Source organism: Colias philodice, chromosome 13, assembly GCF_061535455.1.
Source record: "Colias philodice isolate Cphi_HAF_F1 chromosome 13, ilColPhil1 Martin Lab GWU primary, whole genome shotgun sequence".
Taxonomy (NCBI): domain Eukaryota; kingdom Metazoa; phylum Arthropoda; class Insecta; order Lepidoptera; family Pieridae; genus Colias; species Colias philodice.
This window is the reverse complement of record NC_143098.1, coordinates 6,836,799-6,861,224: the sequence shown is the minus strand read 5'-3', so window position 1 is coordinate 6,861,224 and position 24,426 is coordinate 6,836,799. Positions and strand designations below refer to the sequence as shown.

Here is a 24,426-nt window from a genome sequence, read left to right as displayed (position 1 = left end):
AAGATAATTGGCTAATTAACTAGGTTATTGATGTCGTAATAACTAAAGATATTTAATATAAATTCTTACCCCAGAGCTTCATTGAAATACGGAACGAGTTTTTCAGGCAGAAAATTTAATTAGATCGCATTGAAGAAAATAATTTTCTTTTGCAAATAAAGATATCTAAATCACAGATATTTTAATTCTAGTTACATGTTAATATTTATCTGAATGAGATCAGGTACTAAATATTGCTTTTCAAATTCATTAATTACTATGTTGGTAGAGCAATAGATTTTAAGACAGTAATAACATTAAACCGCATTGATTTGTAATCACATTGTTAATTATACATATGGAAATAGATTACAGCATGATCAGTATAAGTAAGTAATAACAAAGGAATATCGACAGGAAACAATTATGATGAATAGGTGCGCTGAATAGCCAGTACTCATCCATCACCGACACACGGTGTTAATTACCATTTCAAATTGCTCCTTCTGATGTAAATCGTGATGAGAATTAAGCACAACTGTTTCCACAATATGCTTGCAATAAATGCTTGAAAGTTTGATTTACATGCACCTGCGTCAGTTTTAATTTTCGTTCATAAATTGTATAATAAATTTATATATATATATATATATATATATATATATATATATATATATATATATATATATATATATAAATGTTTAAAGCGTGACTTACATAATATGAAAAGCGTGACTTATATCACCTTATATTCAATCATGAAGTCTTAGCATTAGACAATGTTAATTGATGTATTTAGTTTAACCTTAAGTCCCATGATTAAATACGTTGTGTTGATTTATTATCTTGACCATGGGTGTGACCATTTTACAAAACAAATGTAAGTTTCTAATTCCTTATTGATCATCTTTGTTTTAAATACACATAATAAAGCTGTTTTACCCTGTGAAGCAAGCATGTGTATTTGACACCTTTTCCAATGATCGATTTTTCTTTTCGGGCGTTTACGTGATCCGTCTTCAGCTTCCCAACATAACTTTCTCCATACCATTGTTAATCAAAATTTCTTCTGTATGAATGATGTATCTTTCTTTTGGGATTCAAAACGGTACAACATATATTTATTTATGCATTCAGAATATTAGTTTGTGATTCTTCAGAATTGTTTTAGCCTGTTTTAGCCATAATGCGATCCGACTAAAAATAGGAACTTCAATGACCTTTATGTTCGTCGTTTGAATAAAATGTCATTTGAATAATACGATGTGAAAAGGAGGATGAAGATGCAGAAAATGGAAATTCTTTTTTCATATCACTAACGTATTATTTTATTTTGTACCCTTATATAAAATTCAAATACGTACAAACATTAAGGTTTAACTTAGATTATTATTTCGTTTGATTGGACAGCTATGACATCAGTCATCACAGTATGGTGCTGAGTCGATCCTATTTGTAGTTGGATACGCTTTTTTAAGACTTAGGCATATCAAAACTAAACATAGGTACAAAAGCATTTGTATTGCTAGTTTTGCCTACAATTGTAATGGTTATTAGGCTCGAAGACAACTGCAAGCAGCTGGCTGTTTATCAGAGGGCGAGAGCGTGGCGTCTCTGGGCATCGGGCCGCCAATGATGCTCGGGCCTTCAGGCCTCATCGGTGACAGAGGCAGCTGCAGCGCTGATTCAGGTGTTAGAGGTATACAGTTGTCTAGAGTCTAGACGGAACCAACTTGGAGAAGAACCTTCTTAATTAAATAACTTTTTCTTATCAACTAAATAAAGCTTGGAAGTCAAATTATGCTAATATATGCTGTTATTTTATAATTCATCTTTTGTCAAGGAAACCTTATACAAATTATTACAATTCGTTAAATTAAGCGGGACTCCGTGATATTTCATCGCACATTAATCGATATAAGAAAACAATAACTGACTATGTTCGTACTCATAATCAGAATTGATACTGACCTCTTTGATACTGACGTGAAATAATTAAGTTAACAGTGACTTAAAAAAATTGTAGGGTAGTTTGTAACACTACCGTCAGTTACAGGTAGCAGCGATGGTGGCGCCACGTCGGTGTGCGGCGGCAACCTGTCGGACTCGACCGCGGAGGGCGCGCACACCGCCGACCCGTACGACGCGGACGCGGTGTCGCTCGTCTCCTCCGCGCACCCTATTTACCAGCGTGAGTTGCTTGTGTACTGTTAGCACACCCTTATAGCGGCGCTACGTGCGTCGCCGCGTCGGTATGCGGCGGCAACCTGTCGGACTTGACAGTGGAGGGCGCTATATATGTATACCAGCGTGAGTTGCTTTTGCTGATACTAATATTGTATAATTTTATGTGCACACTATAGGTAGCGTGAGTTCATTCATTTATAGTGACATAATTAAGTGAACCCATTTACGCACGTGAATTGCTTCTTACCATCTTCTTACTAATGCGCATCCTATATACCGACGTAAGTTGCTTCGTACTTGAAATCGAAGTGAATTGCTTCTTCAATGTGAAATAAAATTATCATTGCATAATGCATCCTCTATACTAGCGTGAGTGGCTTCTGTCGAATTCTATATACCAGCGTGAGTTGTACAATGTACTGTTAGCGCACCAAATAGACAGTTTATGTTGTTTGGATACTATAAGTCTTTCAAATCGTCTTACGAAAGTGTATGTAGTCAGTTCAAATATGTAGAATCATAAATGTTAATTACTTAAGTGTCGTTAAGGGCACAGTTGTAGAGCTATAATGGAAGTTGGTTGAAGATCTTCTGAATGAATTCTATATTAGTATACAATATTAAGTCGTCTTACGAAAGCGTATAGTTAGGAATTAGTGGGCGGTAGATGGAGTATACTAGAGTATACTCCATCTACCGCCAAGTCTTACAAAGGCATAGAGACTAGAGTGTTGTTATTGTTGAAGCAGCAGGGCGGCGTGTGGGTGGTTAAGTTCTGGATTTCTTGTTGTTTGAGATACGTCTCTTAGGATATCATAAGTCCATTATTCTTAAATAGAATTATAAATTATGCTTAAGTTTTACAACCTTACTGCGGTTTAGAGCGGTATTAATTAGTCTAATAACTATTTTAACCAGCTTGTGAATGCATAATTAAGCGTCCTCACCACTCAATACAGATTAGTGTGGCTAATGGTATATTCTATGATAACACCAATCATTATATTATATGAAAGGTACTAGGTATATGTAAACTCAAACTCAAACTCAAACATTTATTTATTCAATTAGACTTCTTCCAGAAGCACTTTTGAATCGTCATTACATTCTTTAAATTTACCACCGATTCGGAAAGCAGTATCTATGGAGAAGAACCGGCAAGAAACTCCATAGTTGCTCTTTTAAAGTCATGTCCATATACAATATAATTTTACATTACATGTTACTTACATCTAACTACATAATATTATATATTATCATAATATTCCAAAGAACTGTCCTGTTATTCTTACGCGACAACCCTCCATGGATTTTCATCTTCCATATATTCCTTAATGCTGTAGTAGGCTCTCTGAACTAATACATTTTTTAAATAAGTTTTAAATTTAACACTACTAAACTCTTTAATACTATGAGGAATTCTAGTGTAAAAACGTATACCTTGGCCCATAAATGAATTTTTAACTTTAGCTAACCTATAAAATGGCATTTCAATTTTATTTCTATTCCTTGTGCCATAACAGTGTCTATCTCCTACTTTTGTGTGTAAGTCCGCGTTTTTGTGTACATGTAAAACATTATTAAATATATACTGTGATGGTACAGTGAGGATACCAATATTCTTAAAGAGATCTCTTAGTGAGTCCCGAGCACGTAAATTATATATAGACCGTATGGCTCTTTTCTGTAATATAAATATAGTTTCTATATCTGCAGCCATGCCCCATAGTAGAATTCCATAGGACATAATGCTATGAAAGTAGCTAAAATAAACCAATCTAGCCGTATCTTCATCGGTGAGATGCCTTATTCTTCGAACTGCATATGCAGCTGAGCTGAGCTTAGCAGCGGTGGTGGCAACATGGGTCCCCCATTGTAGCTTCTCATCTAGTGTCAAACCAAGAAAAACAGTAGACTCGACAGGGTATAATACCTCCCCGTTTAAAATGATATCCCTTTTGACCTTTTTTACATAATGTAGGTAATAATTATGCATTGTGACTGTTTTATTGCAATATAATATCTACTACCATTATTCGTCTAAAATTAGCGACAAACATAACCACAATAAGAGTAATGCAAATTTAGTTTGTTTACAATCAGTACGAGAATTAAGTCATAACCGATGTCCCAAATATCGTACATAGTTAGTTACACAATGATACACAATATCGCAGTGAGAGTCCGATGAGGTCGGATCGAGATCAAATGTATGCGAGATGATAATTTCACCTATTGTACCCAAATGTAATATCAAATCGCAACTTTAGATTCAACAGACTAAAGCCATATTGATGATATAGTATAGTAATCTGGAACAAGGGATTTGGTTTCATTCTCAACGATAAAAAGTTGTATATATATTTTACGATATAAAATACATAGCGTAGGTAAATTAGATCCTTAGCGCTTTGTCGCTTTCATTAAGTTTCCTATTAAAAATGAGTATAAATTTAAACAGTATTATTCTATACAGAATTTATTGAAAAAACTCTGATAAATATTCCTGCTCGTTTGTGAAAGATTTTCCGATAGCCAGCCGCTCGCTTCCGTCGTCCGTTACGTACATTGTGTCCTTAGCGTGTCACAATGTATGACGTTATGAGGCCAACGACAAAGCTTATGAAAAAATGTTTCGTATTACGTAATAAGAATACGCAATGATAATACAATATACGGTTTAAATTTATATGAAAATTAGGTGTTAATCCATGACGGTATGGGGGAAATAATTTCATGTTGGGATGAGCGTACTCGTTTGTGAAAAGTTTTTATGATTCTACAGGGAAATAAAAGGTTTTGTGTTAAGACCTGTCCGCCTACCTGAAAGCGTACTGAAATTGGGTTGAATGACGAAGCTTTATCGTCAGTTTTGTAACTAATTTGGTCATTAATTGTTACTTGGAAGTACTTCTGTTTTACTTTCAAAACGTGTTCAAAACAATAATAAAATACCCCTCTTATTTCCTTTACATGGTCATAGCCGACAAATGAATTATGAAGTGTACACGTCAAAGTCTATATTTATTGTTTCTTATAGGTAGTATATTTATTCATAGGTATATTTAAAACAGATCTTTGGCTCTATCAAATGTGAGGTTTATTTTCTACTGGTTTAGTAAGTTTGGTAATGTTCATAATTTAAAATTGTTACTTATGCAAAAAAGTAATCGTTTTTAAATATTGTGCAGTAAATATTGAACATCACAATTAAATACCTGCGTTAACAATTCCAATTTATATTTTCAATAAGAGTTTTTGGTACACAGATCAATCTACGCAACTGTCCACATGTAATAAAGCAACTGACAATATAAAATAATTTCAACGCGAAAATATAGAATACAATCAATTGCAAAGGCGTAATCCGTATATTAAAAACTTTGATAAAATGAAAATCGCTTTTGAAAATTGCGTTACTACGTACTGTATTTTAATGGATTTTACTGAAAACCAACTTAACATCTGAAATGCTTTTAACGTTATTACTTCCGGTGCATTGTCATTATTATTTAAAGTTAATGTGAGTACGCGCGAATTTCATTATCAAAAAGTATATCAGCACAAGCTCTTTAATTTTATTTTTTATTGATAAAATAAACATTTTACCTACGTAATAATGTAACGTACCTAATTTATGTAAACTGGATGGATATCGACAATTACAGTGAATGTATTATTCTGCTTTTTAATCGACTTCACTAATAATCACTAAAGAAACGTATAGAATGAAATAAATATTCATTACTTCGTTAATTGAGTTAATTCATTCTATATACCTTTATGTGTATAATACGAACCCTCTACGATACCGGTGATAATTAATTTACTCTTCCATCTCAAAGGACTAATAGGTTCGTTCATTTCACGTAAATATTTTGGGATAAAAGAACCAATAGGCTTGCAACTTTATTGCCGATTCCTAAATCCCTAAGCTTTGTTTAGTCATAGTATATTAATACAAGGCAGGTAAAGGACGATCATTACGTTTCGGAAATTATGATCAAGATCTTTTATCCTGCTATTTTGTATATTTTTATTATTTTACCTTCGAAATATTGTAGGTATTTTCATGATACGAGCAAATTACGCCTTGATTGCTGGTGCTAAGAGCAGTTGAGCTGTAACATAGTTTAAATTATTATGTAATGATAATAAAAGCTGTAATAACAGTGAACTCAAAAGTACCGTAACACGTGCCAACATTAATAACATAATGGGATTGGATCATGAATTTTCTCGATATGAGTATCCATATTCTCGTTTTTCTTTCGTTATTTGACGTTTACGAATAAACTGTAGGTCAGAATGTTTTTGCTAACAATACTATTTGCGGTTATCCAATAAAAATGTTATTTTATTATTGTTCTAGTATTGGTGGGGTTAGTAATAAATTAGTTTCTTGCTTTATATGTCCGGTGTAAATACACAATATAAAAATGTATATTTGCATGTATCATAATTATTCTCTTTTCGATTATTCTGCTTTACAAGCATGCCGAACTTAGTAGTTTTATTTTAAGTAGTCACGCGTTAACGAACTGTTACCCCTACTGGCGATCAAAGGTAATTTTCGTATTTGTTACTGATTATTATTTTTTATGGTTCTATGAAGGAATATGTTTAACAAGAAAACGGCCACTTAAAAACATTCTCAATAGGCGGGTCCACACACGTGGAAAATTGCGCACACGCTAGGCCGTGGCACGTCCACATAGACCTAGCAGCTTCGCGCGGAAATTGCTTTGCGAGGCTGCTCGCTCTGTGTGGACACTGGACCCGCCTACTGAATACCTGCTACCCAAAAGTATTAACAGCACTAAGACTAATCATATATGTTTTAAGTGCGATTTTATGTATAAAGTCAAAAATTTAATGATTATGTTTTGCTTGCTATAAAGCTCCCACTTTTAACAATTAACCCTAATCGAAGTTTATTCAGACTATGACACAAAAGTCGTCAAAAAATTAGCACAAGGCCATAATTGTGTCAGAGATAGAAAAGAAATTGTGTATCAAAGTATGAAACGGTTGTTGTCGCAGTGAGCACGCCGCGCGACTGCAGCCCGACGCTGTCGCCGCACAATAGCGCTTCCCCATTCACCCGCTCCATTGATGCTGGCTCGCTCTCCAGGTTTGATATAACTTTTATTCTATTTCGAATGACTAGGAACTACAACCATTGTGGAATGTTTCAATCCTGTTAATAGCGTTTGTGATGGTCGGTGAGGCGACGAATGTAGAAATTATTTAGCTGTTTCCAATTTATTATGAACGCAATAATGCAGTTTATTTGAATGTAGGTATGACGAATGATCGTTTCAATTTTGTTTACCATTTTAAGATTAATTTTGATTTATCCGTCAATTTTCTTATGCTTATTCATGCTCGGTGAGACGTGGCTCGACCGAAAGCGCGTGTTTAATCATTTTCCTCGGCGAGCCACATCCACGTACCATACATAACAGCCTCGCGCGGAAAATGCATCACGAGGCTACTCGGTTTATGTAGACCTGCCTAATAACATGTTAAGACAGGATAATTACTGTGTTGAAACTACAAACATAATTGTTCTAACTAAATTTGTTTGTTATGTAAACAATCGCCCCAATAATTGACTTTAGAACATCCATCAAATTATTTCACATTAATATAATTACTAGACATCGGATTATATGCATTTGCATATTTGCATATGCAAATGCATAAAACTCTCTAATTACGGCGTTAGTGCATATTTTAGCCTTTTTCCCCAATCGTGCATATTTCGTTAAGTAGCGGGAGTTTTGATTGGTCGACTAACCTTTAGTAGCCAATCAGAACGCTCAGCGAGTAAACAAACCCTATTTTGGCATGGTAAAATGGCAAAAAATTACAAAATGGGCTCCATTTTAAGTAAATTTTGAGCCAAAATAGGGCTAGATTACCCTTTTGGGGCTAAAAACTTAAAACACGGGTTGAATTCCAAAAAAGGGCTAGATTTAGCCCGGAAAGGTCTAAGGTGGCAACACTGGGCTCGCGGGTGACAAACGTCACAAATTTGCGCTCGTAAATTTGGTAAAAATGCTTAATTGTATATTGGCACAAAAACTATACTTAATTTCAAGAAAATTTCAATGTTTTGTACAATCTTTGATTAAATATATAAAAATAATAAAGGTTTTTTGATTATTTATTATGCATATTTTAGGCATATCAGTCGTTTTTAGTGCATATTTCGGCCTTTTTTAGTGCATATTTGCATGCATATTTTGGCATTTTGTTAGTGCATATAATCCGATGTCTAATAATTACTATACACGCCCCTTGTAGACACATGATCATCAAAACGTAAACGGATCTACTAAGTGTCTTAGTACAAGGGTCTCAGACATTTAGACTAAACGTTTGAACCCATTATAGTCTCCTTAACGCGATTAAATGCTTAGGACAAACTAACGACACTGCTGATGTTATAGTAAATAAGTAATTACTTTTATTGCATTAGATGGGTGTTTATACAACGTAAAATGTCCACCTGACTTTAGGATGTTAAAATTTTGCATCAGAATCGATGGAAATTGGAAATATTAATATTAATTATTCATCATTATTCAATAAGTTTAGCAGCATTCTAAAAATATTACTACAGATGAATTTCACAAGAAGGCACTATAGTACGTATAAGAAAGAATCAAATTGTGTAAACGGGCTTTGTTTGAAGTTTGTGTGTTTGAAGATAAAGTTAATAGGTATTTAACAAAGACCCCACGTAATGAATACCTATTGCGTGTTCCTGATATTTCAGTGATAAAAATTAAATGTGTTTATAAATTTTTGTTCTACATTTTATGAATTACTAGGAAAATCATTACTTCGTATTAGATATTATTTTTTTCTTACATAAGTCGTTAGTGCATTAAAAATTTATGGACGAAAACAGCAATGTTAAGATTACAATAAAAATGGAACAGTAACGTGAATGTGTGTACGAGCGAGCGAGTGTATGATTTTATATTTCGCTTCTTCCTCAATTTACAAAAATGACTTAGGAGTAACTATTTACGTATCTACCTTGACTGCCATAGATCAGTAGAACAGCTATCCAGTCCGGGTGAATGCGAGTCATCGCTCGCAAGCGGGATGCGATCTCGCGCGGCTAAAGCGGGCCGCGGGCGAGGCTCCGCGTGGGGCTCCATATCGCGAGTGTTCGCGCGCAGCAGACACCGCACCAAGTCTGGCAGTGCGGCGTCTAGTGGACATGAGAGTGGTGAGTTACTACGTCACCTTTTTAAAAATTGTGAAATGACACATGTACTTTACTAACATAGTTGTAAGGAATTGTTATTAATAAGTGGACCTATGTTGTTCTATAAATAAATTAATTAAACAAAAGGATAAATATTGAGTAAATATTGAGTGTTTTACTAAAGCTAATATTGTAAACTGAAAAAATCCATCAAACTAAATTGTAAATAGATGCAATTGATCGAATTAAAACATTTGAAAATTAGATTTAGAATATAATAAATAATAATATAGCATGCAGCACATTTATTTTGATAAATATTGGTTTAATGTTGTGTTAAAGTTCAACTGCATGAATGATGAATTTGTTAGATATAAATAAAAGCAGAATGCGTTCTACGCAATTTACAATTACAAAGTATAAAATACATATATATATTTCTACTGTTTAAAAACAACTATATCTATGCAAGTCATGCAGCCCCTACATTATGGTCTACGTTCCACACAGAGCCAGTATACGCCGGCGGCAGCACACGCTCATGGTCACCGCTCGGTAGCGAGGCAGCACTGCGCGAGGCGGCCTCACTGCCGCTGTCCCGATGGCGCGCGCCCGCCATCATCGCGTGGCTCGAGCTCGCGCTCGGCATGCCGCAGTACGCCGCTACTATCGCGGACAATGTGAAGAGCGGGAAGGTGAGTTCTGGAACCTTCTAGAATTATCTACAGTGGTACATGTAGGTAGAATAGCTTTATTATCTTTTAGATATGATGGAAAAGGAAGTAGGGACACATAGAGTGTAGTGTATTGTGTGATAAGTATGATGTAAAATTGTGTAACAATGTTTGGGTAGAATGTACTGGAATATAAATTTTCTATTAAAATGTGCAACAGGGTATAAGGATCTGGAACTTTCTCGAATTGCGTTGGGTTACGTGGCGCGCGGATGTTTTAGAATTATTGTTTTGATACAATGTGTAATGGAAAAAGTGAGAGAGAACCTTCTCAATTTGCGATGGGTTGAGAGTTGCGCGGGGAATGTTCGAGAATATCATAAAATAGTGGTGTTTATAGGATAATGATGTGTAGAGCAAAAAGCTTTTTAGCAAGAACACATTTCTTTGGCCTTTTGTTTCTCTACTTTATATAGAGGCAATTATGAGATCAATTTCATTTATTAATTAAAAAATACAAACAAATTAATTAATTAATAGGGTAGTAGGTTAGTTCCGGTATCGCGTGACTAAAATTGAATGCTGCACTGCGCTGACAGCTTGAAGAATTATGCGCATTGGCAGAATTTTTCTTGTTTATTTTTATTCCATATTGAAATTAAAAAAATCGTTTCATCAATGTTTTCCAACATCATAAATACTAATCGGTCTTCGTAAAAATAGCTAAATATTTAAAAATCTACAGATTTACCCGCATATAAAATGGTCCATGGTTCAATAAGACGTAAAAGCTAAGAAACAGAGCAAGACTTAATACGAGACTTCCATTAATAATATTAAACTCAGGGAAACTGAGAATTCTATAAATGATAATAAAGCTCAAGTGACTTACAATCCGATTCTACGAAATACTTATCGTTCAATAACGACTTCAGTGGTCTCCAGTTACAGCATTGCTTATTGCTTATAGGTACCATTACCAATATAGTGTTTACAAAATTAAATTGTTTGACATAATGGTAAATATTGTTTCATTATATAACTCAGAATAAACAATCGTAATCCATTGCATACGGATATCTATTATTACAATAAATAAATAAAATCGTATTTTAATTATGATTAATTTTTAACACGATTCACGTGTTCAAATTCATGAAAAAAATATTTGCTTGTTATGTGAAATGCATACCATTACTTTATCTTGTAAACTGTATAATGTGTACGCATTATACTTACCTTAGATGTAAATATTATAAAAAGCGAGAGTGATATAATAAATAATCCCGAGCCTTATATTTATTCATGCGGTGTCGGTTATCAACCGAAAACGCGTGATATTATTAACAAAGTACACATTTATTTTACATCGGTAAACACAGACCATAACTTCCAAACTCTTAATTGAATTTTGCAATGAAGTGATAAGAGAGATATGGACACAGTGGGTAATATTATACCCGACCTCATAACGTATTCATTTGCAAATATCGAAGTGAATTTTGTTACGTGCCGGAAATATTGTAGCATTATTTAGAGTAAATTTTGCTTTCGGGCTTAGGTTTATACGATACTATTGCTTAAATTGAGGTAAAACGTTAGCGTTTAACATTTGCGTACACTTCCGGCGGCTAACTATATGGAAAAAGCCTATTAGATATTTTGGTCGGATATTCGTATAATCCATGGATGCTCGGTATTAAATCCGATACCCCGATTATTGGCCAATATCTATATAAAGTGAGGGTGACGGGAATATTCCACATAAACATTTCAAAATAGTTTGCGACCATTTAAAATTTATGGAAATGTTTCTTCACAACCTACATTAACGCTACATTTTCCAAATTAAAAAGCGAACCATCAATAGCGTAAGCTCGACGCGATAGAAGCGTCAAATAGTGTTCTCGTTGTTTCTAGATCCGTGCTTTGAATGGGCAGGTACTGCTAGAGCTGACAGACGCGGAGCTAGAGGCGGGGCTGGGGATCGCGCAGCCGATGCACCGCAAGAAGCTGCGGCTCGCGATCGAGGAGCGGCGCCGGCCCGACCTCGTGCGGTGCCCCCACATCGCGCAGCTCAGCCACGCCTGGCTCGCCGCCGAGTGGCTGCCCGACTTGGGCCTGTCGCAGGTCAGACTTCTCTTTGCAGATATAACCACACTAACATAGTACCTATGGTCTAAGATCCGAATATAAGTCGAAATGCAACGGCGTGATAATAGAAAGCGACCAATTTTATAATAAATGTAGTCGATTAAAAAATCTATTAAAGATGGGTTTGCTGAAAAAATCCTGGACAGGATATTTTTAGTTAATTATTAAAAAAATCTTTTTATTTTTTTAATTATACAGTGTTAAGACAATAAACGATTTTGTTATAAAACAGCGCTCATGCTGATATATATTTTTTTCCATCATCCTTTGATTTCATCAATACACATTCAATCAATACACATACACATTCATCAAGTGAAAGTATCGGTACGGACATGCCTGTTTATAGCTGCCAACCTAGCAGTTTTTCCTGGTAAATATTAGAAAACCCTATCTATGACTGCACATTCTGTAGGTTTCATACTTCAGGTCTATTATATTTTGCACGCCTCATAAGCGAAGCGTTGAGGTGGGTACTACTGTCACTTCGCGCAAAACATCTGATTTTTCAAACTTAAAATGTCTTTATGTATCATACATTGCACTTGTAAGATAATACATACACACACATATTAAGAAAAAACACTATTTTTAACGTTCATGATATTTTTGATGTCATTTTTGTTATTTAAACTAGTTAAAAAACAGTTTAAAAAAGTTCTGTCTTGGACGTCCGTGTGTCTGTATGTGCGGATCCTTTTTCTTGTTAACACGATAGCGACCGAAATACTTTACTAATCGAGTCTTTTTTTTTCTCTTACGCTTGAGTATGCTCAGGAATAGAACCCTTTCATTTTTCAGGGTCTGATTCGATGTGGTTTAATTGTTATTAAATAAACAAAAATAATAATTAATAAATATTTATTAAAAAAAAATTATGAGGCGTGCACTTTTGGATTTTCCAAATTATTTTTTATTATCTTAATAAGTACTGCAATTAATTAATAAAAAATATTTTTTAAAAATTAATTAAAATGTCCTGTCCAGGATTTTTCCAGCAAACCCATTTTTAATACATTTTTTAATAGACTAAATTTATTATTATAATTGGGCTCATTTTATTATCAACCCGGTGAAGGTCGACCTATATTCGTGTCTTAGACCATTTGTTGTGATAAATATCTCATTATTAATAAGCTACCCAATATCAATACGCTGAGTTGAATGAAATCATGAACATAACGTTTGTAACAATGTTCAGTTATAATTACAAACTAAGCTCACAAAATACGTCTTATTGTATTAGTGTAGTTAACAGCATATCACATAACATAATTCAATTATAAGTTGTTAATATTTAATTTAATTACAATCAAAGTTAATGGTTCACTTTGATAATAGTAATATTAATATCAAATTTTACCATTTAGGGAATACGGGTAAACTGCAGAGCCAATTAAAATAGACATAATAAATGCATATAGACAACATTGCATGCAAAAACTAACATGAAATCAGGTCAAGGTTAATATTAATGAAATGTAGGTTAGCAAAAATTTTCTCTACCAACAAATCTTTTTCGAATGTTATATTTTTTGCAATTAAATAAATGTCTTCAATATGAAGCTCGTATATTATAGAGGTATGATTCAATTTGATATCAATAATATGAACGGAATCAGCCACAAAGCCGAAGGTTTCGTAGCGTATTATTTTATATCCTCAAGGCGAAAGTTAGCTAAGTGGAACTTTTTGTGCAGTACGCAGAGTCCTTTTTGGCGAATCTGGTGGACGCCAGAATGCTCGACACAATAAGCAAAAAGGAATTGGAGAAATATTTGGGTGTGACGAGGAAATTCCATCAAGCCTCAATCGTCCACGGCATTCATTTGCTCAGAATTATGAAGTACGATCGACAGGTAAGTGGATCGCTTAATGGAGTTTCGCACACTCTCATTTGTATGACGTGATTTTAAGTGTGATGGGTTAATTTTCCCTTTGCCGTAAATAAAACTTGGTTAATTGGATTAAAACACTGTTTTGTAATTTAACTTTTGGGGCACTCTACTATTAATAAGTTGGTTATACATAAATTATATATTTTGCGTATACATTTACAAGTATTTAACCTCATAGTTGTTTCCTTTACCGCGGTTATTTCTTTTTGTAATGCTCGATAATACAGGATTTAATATTTCACAAAAAAGCTTCTCGATTTTAGCTATAACACTTAATACCCAGAAAATCCTTCTTATTCCTAAAACGCAAAATGAACTGAGACGGTTTATTATGAAAGCGATTTTGAGGCGTTTACACTAGATAATTTTTATAAATCGAACAGTTTGTTTTTCGATAAACGAAGAGAGATAAGACGGGTAAGCAAACGAGGGATTATGTACTGAAGCCCGTTATAAAATGTTTTTCGTAGCGACCCCAGTAATGGAAGAGTCGTTAATCATTTCTTATTCCAGCCTCTTTTGAATACTTTGGTGACAGTAAGCGACATTTCACCTCGTTTATTTCTTTCTTATTATATTATCTAATACTTCAACATAATTCTCGATTTATGTGCGAATGTGCTGATTTTGCATTTTGAATTAATAACCCTTAGCGTTGTATAAATTGAATATGAAGAATATATATTTTAAAGTAATCTCACCCATACACACTTTTAAAGTTTTTACGTGTTATCTGTGGCTTTCATTCTACACGTTGTACAAAAATAAAATATCTCGTAGGCTTTAGCCGTACGCCGTCACCAATGTGAGAATGTGGACGCGGATCCGCTCGTGTGGACCAATCAACGTTTCATCCGCTGGGCTCATAACATCGACCTGGGCGAATTCGCTGACAACCTAAAAGGTAAATTCTTTTACCTTAGATTAAGGATTGGTCTCCGCGCGCGCGCTACGACTAGATACCGCCCCACCTAAAAACAATAGCTCTGTGAGTGCGGCAACTCATTTCTGTAGTGTGTGTTAGGCAATTTGTAAAGACGCTAGTGTGTGTGAAGAATTGGGCTGCCAGCTACATAAATTTTACCTCATAAATGGGAAATCTGCCATCTTGGAAAGAAGTTTGAAAAATATATTTTTTCATCCTGACCTGGCCGGGAATCGAATCCATGAACGATTTGAGTCGCATGACTCAAATCCACTTGCGACGCTACTATACTATAGTCACAAAGGTTGATTAAAAGTAAAAAAGCGGAAATAAAAAAAATAACATACTAAATGAGTCAGTTAAACATGGTTAAACAGAAATAAATTATTGTTATTATACTCTTTTATATATGTATTAGTAATAGTATTGAAAAAAAAAGTTCAAATTATTGCTAAAAGATTTCCTCAACCACGTGTATTTTTTTGGATATGCAATACGGCAACACTGAATGGCGTCGTATTTTCGTAGAAAAAAATTTCGAAGTAAAGGAGATATTTCGAATAATACGATACTTAGTGATGGTACGTGATCCCAGTGTCTTTCTTATTTTTTGTTGTATTATTTTTAAATAGTTTTATGGCACAAATAGGCATTTTACTTCAGATTTTGTTAAAAATCTTTATAAACTATCGGTTCGCCCTCTCCACACAATGCTTGTGACACGACTGGCTTGGGTACGCCGAATTCGGCGTACTTTTAGTTGCCGCATTTTTCAAGTACGCCGGCGGCATCTAGTCGTAGCGCGCGCGCGGAGACCAATCCTTAATCTAAGTCTTTTACATTTTTGCGACTTTAATTCACAGTAATATTCGCCCGCGCACGACAGTAATTTATATGATTACCGCGAAGAGGCATTCGGCGAGCGACTAAGAATTCAATTTGAATATGAATGGTCTATTTATTAATATCTTTTTTCATATATAGATAGTGGAGTTCACGGAGGATTAGTAGTTCTTGAACCCTCGTTCACTGGAGAGACGATGGCCACTGCTCTCGGAATACCACCTTCCAAAAGTATTATTCGGAGGCATTTAGTGGCTGAATTTGATGCCCTCATCATTCCAGCAAGGTAAGAAATTAACATTTTATGAATGTCGCATTCTCAATTTCGTACACGGCAAATTATTTACATTTATTAAATTATAACAATTATTAACCTTAAACATAAAGCAAAACAGGTACACTAATTATTTATTTGCAAAATACATGTCCAATTAAATGAATCACTTCGTTATGCTGCTTTCGATAAACCACGTGATATGAGCTGAACATTTGATCATACTGTTGAAGTGTAAGAAAGATTGTGCACTGCATGATATACAATAGTCACAGCCACAGCCCGTAGGTGTAACCTGTAGTTGATTATAATGTAAGGTGCAATCCTGCAGGTATACGATATTTTGCCAGGTGGAAGAACTGCAAGTGGAGGCTGCCCGAGCATCCATGTTGTCCACAAAACAAAGATAAACCTAAAAAACTAAAAAAACTCTCGTATAAAAAGTAAAGTAAAGTAATATCGCTTCGATGTCCGGTCCCGATACGTGTACCTACCTATGTAAAATTTCCTCGTGTTATACTCGTATGTTAGTAAAGTGCTATTTTTCCACAAAAGAATTTTTCTTTGCGAGAATCGTATTTTATAGAATTCTTCCGTCAAACTTGCTCGTTCGTGGAGATTTTTTGATCGAAAACTTTACGAGCGGTGAAGACTGATAAGTTATTGTAGGTATCGTGGTTTGTAAGTGAAAGTATCTCGAAAAGTTTTAACGATCGGAAACATTCGCGTATGTTCTCTGTTCGGTGCCATCTTCTCAATGTTAGAATCGGTGTTCTTAATAATTGTAACCCTGACCTCCAAACTTTAACCGACCCGTAGACTTAGATTTTTAACACATCTTAATGTAATTCAGATTCAAATCAATTCGATAACTTTAGAGAACGTAACAATTATTCGAATTAGTTGATATTCACGTAGCATTTGATGCTTCGTGCAAATTATTATTATAGGGGACGCTTAATATCCCATTACTACATTAATTAATTCGATACATTCCTTTTGTCTTACGAATTTAAAAAAAAATTAAACGATTTTAAATTATTTCATCGAAAAATTTTGATTATTAAATCGGAACCATTCACAATAGCTTTAGGATTAATACAATAAATAGCATTATCAATATTGTAAGATATCTATGTTTTTGACTTGTATTGTATACATTCGTATTGTAAAATTTGAAATAATGTATGTATACTAGAACAATTGTAACAGTATCGATCGGCATATAAATGTGAATAAAACTTTCAAAAAGATAAATCTATCACATTGTCAAGTTATTTTCTGTCCGTCACCCCTAACTTGGCGATCATCGAGAGAGCGATTGAGAACGGTAAACACTTTATCGATACATCATGAATGCCTCTCTGTCATCATCATTAGATCACTAGGTCATGTCGCACCTTTTCGGGCTTAGTCCACTCTGTCTTTCAACTTTATTTTGATACAACATTGTCAGTTAATTTGGTTATACATACGTGACTACTTTTGTTTATTGTATGTACACTAATATTATGCTTCTCTTTCTTTGAACGTTTTGTCGTTATTTATTTCGTATCACCAAAGAATAATATTGTATAAAATTTGTGCCTTTCTACATAATTTTCCAAATTGAATAAAAGATACTAATATAAGAACAACAAAGGATTTTCGTTGTCAGTTTATAGCATAATTTGGAAGCAAAGCGTGATAGACGTGTATCCGATATTAGAAAGATCAATTTGAATATCCATTGAATTGTCAATCAAAATAACTGTTTTACCTTTGAATTAATATAATACAATATTATTTTTTGGTACTCGTAATAATCTCAGTTGAGCTAGGTCATTTTTCACTATTTTGTACACATTAGCATGATTTGTATTATTTCCTGTGCATCATGCTTTTGGTGTGAGCTGGATTTATTTAATGTTAACATAATCTTCGATTCATTTTGAGTTTTTATTTTTAATAAAATAAAAGAAACGTAGGGTGTGAAAATACAAAAAATGTGCAAAATATTTTGCATGAAGCTTTCTGTGTTAGAGAAATAAATGTATCCAACGGCAAAATATTGCAATAACAAAATTATTGCTGGCTGATGTCTAGCTTCTGTCGAATACTTCGAAAAAGCGACTTAGGTATTGATATATTTTCTAATGCTTTCAGGAATATGTTCGGACATCAAATAAGAATGTTAGGTAGACCATATTCGAGATCTGTAGCTACTGGTTTACCTGGAATTGATTTTAATGCTGACTCCAGACGACATAGCTTAAGGGTACGTATTTTATTTACGAGAATGTTGACGCGTGGAAAATCCTAACTTTCAATACCATTTATAATACTTTTTTGGTTTTGTATAGTTCTGTGTATAAAATTAATATGAATATGTATGTTGTGTATAAAATTAATATGAGTGTGTTTTTAAAGCTTGAGCTCAATATAGTCTATTCTAAAAAATCACACGGACAAATGAGATTAGATATTTTCCGTTGGGACTATTTGTATTTGAATACTGTTTAGTAATTTATGTTTCTAATAAAATTTAACAATTTCAGGGTTCAATCACGCGAGCATTAGGGGCTTTAAAATCCAAACACGATAGAACCTCCCCATCTAGTTCTAGCGAAAGTTCTAGTGTCCTTAGCTTAGGTCCTTCATACCAGATGTGCTACTCCCCTCCCATAGGGGGCAGGACGCTATCTCAGCTCAGTATGACGTATGCCCCTCCCCCCACTTTACAAGAATATGAACCAATATACACTCCACTGAGCTTGTATTCACAATCGAGTGTGTCGACGAGAGATAGCCTGCAGAGATTGAATGAAATTAAGGAAGGCATCACGCATAGGTGAGTTTTAGCTGTTATTTATAATTTGTGATATACTATGTATCGTCAAAGTAATACCTGAATTTAATTCAAAATCAATAACTATACCATTTTTATGTTTCACCTATTCGTTTTAATTTAAAAATATAAAAAAACCTCAGTTGGAAACAGTATGCCAAATGTATATTAACACCATTTGTATCAATTAATACAGATGAACATCTCGTTAAAGTAAAATGTTATATTTATTTCACGTATAATACGTGCGCTTCCACTTACCCCTTCAGGGAATATAACGTGATGTTTTACTTGTTGTTTATGCATTGTATATTTTTAGATAACATTAAGAGCGATCTCGTATTTCCACGTTCCTGATTATAATTTTATTTTTCACCGAAATTTTACTTCATTTTCATACAACTGACGGTCATTATTGAGATTAATGTCAATAAAAACCTTCAGTTTTTTTTAATTTTGATGTTGATTTGAACTTTGTCAGTGAAAATGAAGAGTGTTGATAAAAGTCACCTTTCAGATACGGACAAAGAGCGGATCACGCTCACCGCGTGAGCTCGCCGCTACCGAGCAAGTCGGTCGACGACTCGGCCGTCAAACAACGGAGACATAGACGCGTCAAAAGTATCGGCGACATTAACGCCTGTAGCAAAGCATCCGTGTAACAAAAACAGAGCGTGTGTGCCGAGCATACGTGTTGAAGTGAAACTTCTTTGTCAAGATTCAAAGATACGAAATTCTCGATGACGTGACGGTATTGCCATGACGTGACCTTGAAATTTTACTCTCAACGCGCCTTAAGAAGTTTCACTTCATAAGTTCCACAAAACAATTACATATTACTCAGCATATCCTATTTTAAAACTATTCCGTTATAGACTGATTATATTTCGTATGATCTTCATTTATTTACGCGATACTCAATATTTTGTAATGTCACTTTATCACGTAACTACTGCTGTATTTTTGCTGTACACTGTGATAATAAATAATCTCACAAATTTGAATGGATACGTACATTTTATTTAAGATACTTATTACAGTCGAAGTTTGGCAACGATGATACATAAGTAATGTTTCTATAGCGTGCACGGTTTCAGGTTTTGTACCTTTTTGTATTCGTCGTATATTCAGCTATTTACCTTTTGTACTATCCACACTTCGGCCGTAATTTATTATTTTGTAAGTAATAAAAAAAATATTAGTCAATTTCTGTATATTTAGTATTTAAAGCGAGCTTTACATTTTAGTATCATATTTATTTTGTTGTGAATAAAGGCTTTAATTTATTTAATTTATTACATCTTTATTAATTTATTTTCAATAAGATATCTTGGAATTTTTTATTTCAGTTTTATTATTTTATAATGGATACTGAATATTAAATAAATTTTTATCTAAATGTACTTGCTTGTTTTATTTATCTCTTTAAAAATCCTTGGCAAAAATGAAATACTAAAACCTTTTTTAAGACAGTTCGCTGGAAATTTTAATTTTAAAAATTTGATGCAGTAATCCATCGTTCATCTCTCAAGCAACACTACATTATCATTATAGTCCTTGTTAAATTTTATGCTCGTATAACATTACAAAGCTCGCAAAAAGCTTTTGGCATTATATCAAACGCAAAGCGACTACTTAATCAAAACCAGTTTGACATTTGACTCTTGTGTCCTGCTAAAAATGAAACAAAGAGTCAATTAATGGAGGATATTCGATTGTCTATCTTGTGGTCCATTCGCTAAAAATGCCATCAGATGCAGCCTTTATCAATGGAATGGCCATTTGTCATCCTTGCTTCACTTTAATCCAATTACTTTGTGTATGGTAATGGACTGAATAGTAGGTATGGTAAGAATGCTAGTACTCTGATATATAGCTTTACTTTACAAATTAAATGTGTTATGTCTCACCCTCGTATCATTTGAAGTATGGAAAAACAGTACTTTAATTTCAAGGTATTGAGTTTATTACTTAAGTACTAGGAATAGAATACAAATTGTTAAATGTTATAAATATTATAACATAATACCTACTATTATACGCAATACGAATATTTATATAGGTTTGGTTCTGCTGGTTTCCAGGGAGAATCATTATAATTTATCTAGTTGGTTGAGTGCATACGGCGCTGTAGATCGTGCTCGACACATTTTTATTCTCATCTCGCGCTATTACGACGATATTAAATACAACCCGCACTGACATTACATTTCCCTACATGTGGAATGAGGCCGAGTTATTTTCTTCACGATTGCGGCCCTATTCCTACATACTTCACTACATATAATAAAAAATAAACTTTTAAGATTGCGTAAGTGTATGAAATTTCAATACAGAGCTCCATTAAATAGCGCTTACACAAACATATTGATCCCTGTTTGCTTAAAAGAACGATCCAATCGCTGGTAATCATACTTAGGTTATGTGGGTTTCACCCAAATCAATTATAGGAACTTTTGCTTGGATAAATAAAAGAAAGGAGAATCAGTACGAACTCGCAAAAAACTAGAGTTTTCTATTGTAAATACGGAAAGTTTTAAATGACATTCCCGTTCCACTTTTGTATTGAGCGCTCTGTCGTAGTTTTAAATCCTGTTGCATAACAATGAACTCGCGCAAACCCTGTATCCCGATTTAGCATAAATTACAGCAATAATTGGTTGGTACTGAGTGAGAGCTGCAGTAACTTCGCAGTTGCAGTTATAAGGTGTCATTAATGTCTGAGTTCTCCGACTTGTCCGTGCCACGGTGCTCGGTAAGCTACGTTGCTTAGTTAGTGAACTACTTCTTTTCAATTCCGCAAACGACTGCAAACGAGCGCCTCAAACTACTTTTGTGCTTGCGGGCTCTTACGGGGGTCTTTTTGTTCTCCGTTTTTCACGTTACAAAATTACTAAGGTTTGTACTTACATAGTTGTGGGGTATGTTGACATATATTTTTGTATCTACAATCTACATCATACACAAAAAAAATTACGATTGCACATTATAACATTTAAGTTGCAGTAGAATAAAATTATGTCGGAAATTAAAAATAATATAGATTCAATTTGAATAAAAATATCTGTCTTCTTATTCAAAAGTTTAAAATATTTATACCATTGTATTTTCACTGCAGACGTTGTAATAAGTACAGACACATACGGACAGGTTAAGTATAAAAAATGTTTACTAATTAGGTACCTTCATAAAAACATTTAGAAAATGAAAATATGGAATGTAAATTTAAATTTATTTCCTTAAAACTTTTTAACAAGGGAATTTCAACATTTCGAGTATATTTTTCTCTATAAAATATATAAAAAACATATTACAATAGGACCAGAATAAAACGTGTGAAGCATTTTTATCATCATTCTCTTTCATATAAATAACACACAATGTGCTGCTGAATATACACTTAAAAAAAGAAAAAAGTACAATGCAATTTCAAATACTATTATTTTTTCTGTTGCCTTTTATCTGTTGGACGTTTTCTTATTTGCACAAAACTTAGGCTTAAAAATACAATTCTCGGTCAAGTTTTAATTACTTAAACCTGCGAGGTTTCTGTTACTTTTATACGAAGTAAGCTGTTTGTAAGGTCTAAAAAAAGCTTTCCCCGTCTCAAAGTTGAATGTTTATTTTTATCGAGAAACCACTTATATCTTTAAAGTTCTTTAAAGAGAATAAGGTAAAAAGTAAAAGAACAATGTACCGTCTAGTTGGCAAATACATTTTTTAATACTAGGTATATAACTAGCTTTCCAAGTTTCCACCTATAGCTTCGCTCGTATTGTGGAACCACGCTAGTTCTGTTGCACGTAAGTACAAAATTTTCGTCTCTCTTTTAAATTCTTCAAGAATAGTTTTCGCGACAAATAACTATAAAATATATCCGGTAAAGTCAGCCCAATTTTACGAATAACATAATAGACTACAAGCCCGCATAGGACAAAAATATGGGTCAAATGAACCACCAGGGGACATATCTAGAACGATAGCAGAGCAAAAAATAATAAGATTCATCACCATGCCGTCACTTGTAAGCTGTCCAACTGAGTGCAGATGAGAATTGAAAAGTACAGGTAGACTCGGTAAATTTTGGTCATATATTTTTGTACGGCATTCTTAACCATCGATAGATCCATTAAAAATAATAAGAAACCGCTCAGTGCCGTACAAAAATGGTGGTCCACCAAGTCGGAATTTTTATTTAATTTCCGAGAGGTACCGGGGGTAAATTTGGTCATTTGACCATGTACGGCATCTGTGTCATACTATTGCTATACTGCTTTTAATCCATTATTCCGCAACGCCGTACAAAAATCATGGGGACAAGGGGAAAAAATCGAGAGTTGCAATCCCCTCTCTTTCCCCACTCCAGGGGGTCATTTGACTAAGTACGGCTTCGGTTCCAAAACATTATCTAGCACTCAAAAGTACTATTAAAAGCAATGCCGTCAAAAAATAATTGTTCTTTTAAATGTATACCAATAATTATCTTAATTTCATCGAATTCTTAATATAAAGAGCTGTAAGGTCATTTGACCCTGTACGGGAACTTTTTTTTTAACATGATATTGTAAAATTCAATTGTTGTATAGTATTGCCGTTCAAAAGAAACCGTTCTAAAAAAAGTTATAGAGAAATGCAAAACCAGAAATTTTGTTAAAGTTTAAACATCGTAGATTAATGAAATATAATAGTTTTCTACACTTTATCCGTTGTTTTAAATAGTATTAAAGTAGATAAATTAGGAAAAAACGATGCCGTACATTTTTGTGCAGACCACATCTTTTAGGCTGATGAAAGCGACGAAAGCTACAATTTTAAGGGTGCTTTATGGCCATTTGATACAGTACGTCATTAACATATTTTTACCCAACTACGGCAAAGCAAAAGGAGGGTTATGGTTGTTTACAGGTCATGTATGTATGTTCATCTATTCCCTCGTAACTTCTAAACTACTTATCAGAATTCGACAAATGACATATCATTAGAAGCGTCTGAATTGTTCACTAGATAACCAGCGACCAGCTAGCTAAAGGCCATATGGGGTTTCGCAAAATCTAATGTGGCGCCCTCTAGCGGACAAAACATACAGAGTAAAAAAATAAAGTTAAGATAAATATGCAGTGTTTGGTATCATTTGAAAGCGCTTTACTTGTACATTTTGAATATGTATATATTACTAGCATTTGCTTGTGACTTTACCTGTATTCATGGACTGATTGCATATAATTCACATCTTTTCGTTCATAGCTTTTTTATTAGTTCGTCAATTTAACGGAGTCCATTCCACCTGACTGTCAATTTCCAAGGTGATAATTAACCACCTCGAGCTTCTTAATATTAACGTATATTTATATTTTATTATAAAAATATAAAGCAAACATTTCGTTATATGGATTTTTTTCTTTTTCAGATTTTTCCCCTTTGAACCAACGAAAATGTA

General features: G+C 33.9%; 1 protein-coding gene across 4 annotated transcripts in view; it reads left to right on the top strand.

The window, feature by feature from the left end:
* The window catches only part of Liprin-gamma (liprin protein kazrin), a 77,705-nt gene extending 58,054 nt beyond the window's left edge, over window positions 1-19,651 (top strand). The window contains exons 9-20 of one of the 4 annotated variants that reach the window (XM_089702466.1): window positions 1,537-1,669; window positions 2,036-2,170; window positions 7,210-7,300; window positions 9,234-9,415; window positions 9,905-10,089; window positions 11,989-12,198; window positions 13,923-14,081; window positions 14,901-15,024; window positions 16,030-16,174; window positions 18,308-18,419; window positions 18,700-18,992; window positions 19,507-19,651. In XM_089702466.1, coding sequence (XP_089558592.1) covers window positions 1,537-1,669; window positions 2,036-2,170; window positions 7,210-7,300; window positions 9,234-9,415; window positions 9,905-10,089; window positions 11,989-12,198; window positions 13,923-14,081; window positions 14,901-15,024; window positions 16,030-16,174; window positions 18,308-18,419; window positions 18,700-18,992; window positions 19,507-19,651 — 1,914 coding nt within the window. Of the gene's footprint in view, window positions 1-1,536; window positions 1,679-2,029; window positions 2,171-7,209; window positions 7,301-9,233; window positions 9,416-9,904; window positions 10,090-11,988; window positions 12,199-13,922; window positions 14,082-14,900; window positions 15,025-16,029; window positions 16,175-16,493; window positions 17,420-18,307; window positions 18,420-18,699; window positions 18,993-19,506 lie in introns of those variants that run through there. The other 3 variants (XM_089702464.1, XM_089702465.1, XM_089702467.1) reach the window with 3 other exon arrangements.
* The last annotated feature ends 4,775 nt before the right edge of the window (window positions 19,652-24,426 follow it).